Raw genomic sequence first — 6,207 nt, forward strand, 5'->3', positions numbered from 1 at the left:
GGACTAGTTAGAGTCAGAAAAATTTAAAGTGAAAAACAATAAGTGGGAATGCATAAGCAAGGTTTCCATATTAATACAAGATGCAGGTATCTTGTGAGTAGGTGAAACTAAAGTTAAATTCCTCGTTATTGCAACCAAACTTTGACATTAAAGTTGGTTCTGATTCTGAAAAACATTCAAAATAACATAAAAAGTTAAGGCCAGGTCAGTTTTTTTTTTCTTGACACATAAAGCAATGGCTTCTAAACAGAAGGAACCTCTTTTCATTATGAACGTACAGTAGCTCCTCCACGATGTTGATAGTGAAATGCTTGTAAATCGTTGAAAATTCTTTCTCACCATCAAGGTCTTCCTGAAGAGGGTTTGGAACCAGACGACAGTTGTCAGGACCAGGCGGCAGCAGATCAGGGATCCCATCACCATCATCGTCATCGTCACACTCGTCTCCCTTCCCATCTTTGTCGGTGTCCAACTGAGAGCTGTTGATGACGGCTGGACAGTTGTCCCGGGAATCTTGATGTCCATCACCATCACTGGAAACAAGTCCATAAACTAAAATTCACACTGGGAAACACAAACATGTCAGAAAAAAATGTATAATATCATTCATAAAGTTACTGGCTTACCTGTCCTTGTTGGTGTCACAAGGGTCTCCAATCAAGTCATTGTCTGCATCCATCTGAAAAAAGAATATAGCTTTAGTTAATGTAACTCATGAGTAAGAAGCGGTAGGGTATAAACATGGTATACCCATGGTTAATGTTGATGCATCTGCAAGTTCTACTGGGGGAAATTACCTCATTACATCTGATCCATCGCGCACCTAGAAAAATTTGTAAAGGAAAATCTGACAGACAGCTTTTTGCAGAAAAACATGTTAGACTAGCAACAGCTCCTATTCTGGCTTCCATTCTGATGGGGATTTGCAAATAAACATCTAGATAATTTGGCCTATAAATATCACTGTTAGGACTCCTGTCTGTGTGGTTTGTGTTTTGTGTGTACCTGCAAGGGGTTACCTCATTAACGGAGTGTTCTTAAGCTGCTGACTGACACTACCTTGACGCCAGAGTGTTTGCTAGTTTTGGGTACTCTAGCCAAGCTGAGTTTTGCTGAGTCAAACTGAGTTTTTGTCAACCTGAGTTTAATCTTGCTATTTTTGTCTTTGCCTCTCGGCAGGAAGTCATCCTGCAAACAGGATGTTTCGGACCTTCTCTCCCTGGAAGGATCAACTGAGCCTCAAACTGAGCTGGGGATTCACACAAGAGGTTTGGATCCACTATCCTCCAAGGGATCGTTTGAGTTTCACACTGAGCAAGGGATTCATCTGCACCACAGTCCATTCAATTACCGCAGGGAATCTCAGTGGCAGTCAGTTTCTCCGTTCTCCTACAAACAACCGAATTCTGGGTAAACCCTGTCCGTCCTCCATCGAATGAGACAAACACTGGAACACCCCAAACCGACTGGAGTCAAAGAGTCAGCCACTCTCCTGGAAACATGAGTCTGCAAACCTTTTCTCCTCTTCAAGTTCGAGAATCAATTTTCCCACTGAACCTGAACTAACCGCAGTGTCTTCCTCTCACCTTTCAGTTCCGGTTGAGCAGTGTTCTGAGCAACACTGGAATCTTCACAAGCTTCTCAATAAACCTGTTAAACTTTTTCCCTGGTCTCTCTGTATTGGCTTCTCTGCATGTGGGTCCGAGCTCTTGATACAATCATGACAATCACATTGATCAACGGTGGGTGAAAAAATCTTGACAAGAAAATACTGTCAATACTGTAGCGTCAGGATTCTGCCAATAGTCCACACACAATAAATACTCCTACAAGCAACTTTACTTCATACAGACGCTTATAAACTACTCTTCATGTGCACAATTAACATGTTATATGTGCAAATACAGTACAAATAGATTACAGGAGTTCTTGTTCCTTCTATGGATGTGTGTGGTTGGATGTCATGTCTACATGCTCAGCCTCCCTCTACTTCTGCTTTTCTGCTTGCTCCTGTCAACTTTTGTCACTTTGAAGGCGTTACCCACCCCACAAAGCTAAAGGGATCATGGGAGTTTGGGTTTTTAGTTCACATGCCAACTTAAATTTTAGTTTTGTCTTGTTTGGTCTTTTGTTTTTTTAAAACCTTCTTTTGAAAAAAGTATGCTTTACTTTTGGGATTTTTTGGGAACACCTTACTATGCAGTGCATCGTCTTGCATCATTAAAAAGGTTGATGAGCTGTCTAACCATTTCTGACCTTTTTTGGCCTATAACAGCTTAACCTAGTCAGAAACAAAAGGTGACAGTATTTCATTTTAGAGTGCAGTTGGTGTGTTGGCAAAAAACAGCAAATGACATTTTTCACCTGATCAGGATTGGGAACGTAAGGACAGCTGTCACACGCGTCTCCCACTTTGTCTCCATCTCTGTCTTTCTGGTCAACATTGGGAACCCTTTTGCAGTTGTCCAGGTGATTTGGGATTCCTGGTGTTTTAAATAATACCAGTGAATATGAAACAAATTAAACTAAGTAACATTTCTTACTTTTGACAAATTTACTGTTTTGAAGGACAATTAACTTTTTATACCTATACAGTATATTTCTTTTATTAAAATAACTGGAGGATAAAGGATTCTCACCATCTCCATCCATATCTTCATCACACTCATCACCATATTTGTCTGTATCTGTGTCTTTCTGGTCATTGTTTTTGACTGCTCTGCAGTTGTCGCAAGCGTCACCAAAGTCATCCTCGTCAACATTTCTCTGGTCCACATTGGGCACCAGCCAACAGTTATCCTGCAGACAATGTTATTTGGTCTCTTCCTTCAAAAACCAGTAGAACACATGAAGGTTTTTGCTTGTTCACTAACCTGTGTGTTTGGGATCCCATCCCCGTCTGCGTCATCATCACAGGCGTCTCCAATCCCATCATTGTCAGCATCCTCTTGGCCAGAGTTTGGCACAGTGAGGCAGTTATCCTGCAAAAACAAACCCTTGTTATAGTTTCTTGTATTTCTACTTCATACCTTAAAAGACTGCATTCACCTCGGTTTCTTTAGATACATTTACTGACATGGTGGTATCCTGAAAACTCACCTTGTTGCAATTAATGTCAGGACAGTTCAGCTTCTCATCTGGGAAGCCATCAATGTCAGTGTCTGTTCCGCAGAAGTATCCATTACCCGCCAATCCCACACCGCACTGCAACAATCAGAGATTATCTAGCTTTTTTCATGTGGATTGTTCTTTGTTTTATAAACAACATGTTAAAATGATAGAGGCAGTTTTGTCAAACATTAAAACTAAAAGCTGAACTGCATTACCTGACATTCAATGTTACCCTCTCGGTGGACGATGCATTCAGCACTGGGATGACAGGGATTTGGCTGGCCATTACCACAAGCTCTCTCAGGCTTGCATCCATTCCGTTGATCCCCAATGTAGCCAGGTTTACAAGGACCACATCTGAATGAGCCCTAAACAGAGACAATGCTTTTAAAATGAAACATATAGCTGTGCTATGATTTTAAAGGGATATAGATAGTTGTAAAGGCTTTTTGGTCTCTGCTTTTTTCCTGTCTTTGTCAGTTTGACATTCATGTCCTCTGACCCCTAATTTGGGGGGAAATTAACAATAAGTAAAGCTGGTTGAATAAGCCTGCACAAATTTGTAAATAATAATTTTGATTCAGTTTAGCATGTACTCTTCTATTGTTAAGAGCCTATGAACTTATGTCTTTATTAGGTTCCATATGTCTAAGTAATCTTGAAAATGCTGTCAAAATCCATTGGATTTTGTGGAAATGTCTTTCAGAAGCCCTCTCTCTTTAGGTGGTCCAACTGATTGTAAGTCAGATCTAAGAGCCCACTAAAAACTTTTTGTTTTGAAGCCATTGTTTTCTTTACTTGGATAAATGCAACGACTTTGCTCTTGAAATAAATAAAAACCCAGCTTTATTTTAAGCTTTATAGCGAACAACTGTGTGTTTCTGAACCAAACCAGCTGTTATTTGAAACAGTTCATACTATCCTTCAGAATGAAAAATAATCCTGTTACTTCAGAAGAAAAGTAACCCTACATTACAGTGTTGACGCTGCTTTGCTTCGCAGGGTGCGTGTGGCTTTTTACGCAATATGCAGATTTGCTTTTATTATGATTCTTTCTAGATTTGTATATATTTTTAGATATATTGTACTGGATAGGGATATCTGTTACAATAAAGGCAAAAATGTTTAGCTACTCATTAAGTTTATATTGTGGTGGCTTAATTAACATTGTTTCTTTGCAGCATGAAGGTCCTTGATTTAAATTTTTTTGCATGAAGGCTACCTGTTTACCCTCTGAATTAGCGGGTTTGGTCTTGGTACCCCAGCTTTGTCCCTCTTTTCAGAGACATTAAAGAAATTAAAAGAATGTTGGTCTCATATAAAAAACAAGTATTATTGGCAAATACAAAATACAAGAAAGTGGTTTATTCCAGACAAACTATTCTTGTCATGGTTTTTTATCTGTTTTCTTTTTGAAATTTCATTGGTTTCATTCTCATTTTGTGTTATTCTTGTTGTTTTCGGTTGTATTTTTGAGTTTTCTCAGTTTGGATTGAAGCATTCTAGATGCTTCCATCCACGCCTGTTCCTTGTCAGCTCATTAGCCGAGTCTTTGTTGTATCTCCTATATATACTCTCTCTGTGCAGTTTTTCAGTGCTGCTTCCTCCTGTTTCTTTGCTCCTCATATGTGGTTTCCCTGATATCTCCTGGATTTTGGTTTTCTGTATTTTTTATTGGCCTGTTTCCTTTGGATAAAAATTAAATCCACACAAAAAAAAAACACCTCAGCTTTCGTCTCTGCATTTGGGTCCTCTAAAAACCTCCACTCAACTGTAACAATACTGCAGCATGTGGTTCATGAGTTCCTTTAATAACTAAAAACATTTTGGGTGTTTTGTTTCAGATCAATTTTTTATGTAGTCATTCATATTTGCTTCTGATTTTATTTTTTTTAACCATAGGTTTTCAGCTTGGGTGCCTTTCCTCTGTCTATATAAGGATTTGCAAGGCATTTTAATTGCAAATTGCATGAGGTGACATTCTGCAAAACTTTTGAGTTGAATAGTCCAGAAATTTTTATTGTTTTACTCAAATGGTACATCTGCAGTAGACTAACGTGAAATGTGGCAGTGCCATACTCACAGGGGTGTTCATACAGACAGAGTTCTCAACACAGCCTCCATTGTTGGGACCTTCACACTCATCAATGTCTCTGCACACCTTGAAAAGAAAAACACAGAAATATTCAGAAAGAGGCTTATATAATGTTTTCGAAGTTTTTTAAAAGTTTTTACGGCACTAGTGGCTTGTTTTTATGGACAGTAGTCTGACAGGACAGGGGGAGAGATATGCCGGAAAGGACCACAGGGTCGCCCGCGTCAAAGGCCAAGGCCTCCAAACATGGGTCGTGTGCACGAACCAGTGCTTCACCAAAGCACACCCTTCAAATCCCTTTTAAACAGAACTCAACTCAATGTTTCTACTATATTTGCACCATATTTTTCTGATCACTGCTGCACTTTATATATGGAAATGTACATTTCACTGCTGTAAGCTGCTCATTCACTGTTGAAAAGCTATTTGCATCGAAATTCTTTTTTGTGTACACTCTGTGTATACAAATTGACAAAGTTTGTCTAAGTCTAAGTTATCAGATGGACAGACAACATTTTAGATGGATAAAATCAATGTGTATTTTTGAAGTTTTCTTAGCACTTATATGTGGTTTCAGCTGTATGTGAATAACTACTTGTTGTTATACGTCATCATCCAGGGGGAGTTGTCCTGCAAATCAATGAGCCGATGCAATCAGCTAGTTTCCGTTAGACAGAAAAACTGAACCAATCTGACTGGATGATAAGGATGAATAGTCTCGCAAAGTGTCTTGAGATGACATGTGTTGTAAATTGGTGCTATATATAAACTGCATTGAATTGATTTTATATAAACTATTTTCTCACCCCTCGTGGGTCAGAAAATAGTGTCGTGTATGTGTCATCCTCAAGCTCGGGTCCTCTAGCAGAGGCCTGGGAGTTTGAGGGTTCTGCGCAATATCTTGGTTGTTCCTAGGACTGCACTCTTCTGGACAGAGACCTCTGATGTTTTACCTGGAATCTGCTGTAGCCACTCTCCCAGTTTGGGGGTCACAGGCCCCA

At 39.4% G+C, this 6,207-nt stretch overlaps 1 protein-coding gene across 1 annotated transcript in view; it reads right to left on the reverse strand.

Annotated features, from left to right (window-relative positions):
* Positions 1 to 278: 278 nt before the first annotated feature.
* Positions 279 to 6,207, reverse strand: part of LOC107095193 (thrombospondin-4-like) — a gene marked incomplete at its 3' end in the record, with an annotated part of 13,635 nt that continues 7,706 nt past the window's right edge. Inside the window, exons 6-13 of the mRNA XM_015391186.1 lie at positions 5,195 to 5,272; positions 3,327 to 3,479; positions 3,100 to 3,204; positions 2,874 to 2,981; positions 2,640 to 2,799; positions 2,365 to 2,483; positions 627 to 679; positions 279 to 533 (exon numbers count right to left, since the gene is read on the reverse strand). Of these exons, the coding sequence (XP_015246672.1) occupies positions 279 to 533; positions 627 to 679; positions 2,365 to 2,483; positions 2,640 to 2,799; positions 2,874 to 2,981; positions 3,100 to 3,204; positions 3,327 to 3,479; positions 5,195 to 5,272 (1,031 nt within the window). The remainder of the gene's footprint in view (positions 534 to 626; positions 680 to 2,364; positions 2,484 to 2,639; positions 2,800 to 2,873; positions 2,982 to 3,099; positions 3,205 to 3,326; positions 3,480 to 5,194; positions 5,273 to 6,207) is intronic.

This window comes from Cyprinodon variegatus, unplaced genomic scaffold, assembly GCF_000732505.1.
Source record: "Cyprinodon variegatus isolate N-32 unplaced genomic scaffold, C_variegatus-1.0 Scaffold528, whole genome shotgun sequence".
NCBI lineage: Eukaryota > Metazoa > Chordata > Actinopteri > Cyprinodontiformes > Cyprinodontidae > Cyprinodon > Cyprinodon variegatus.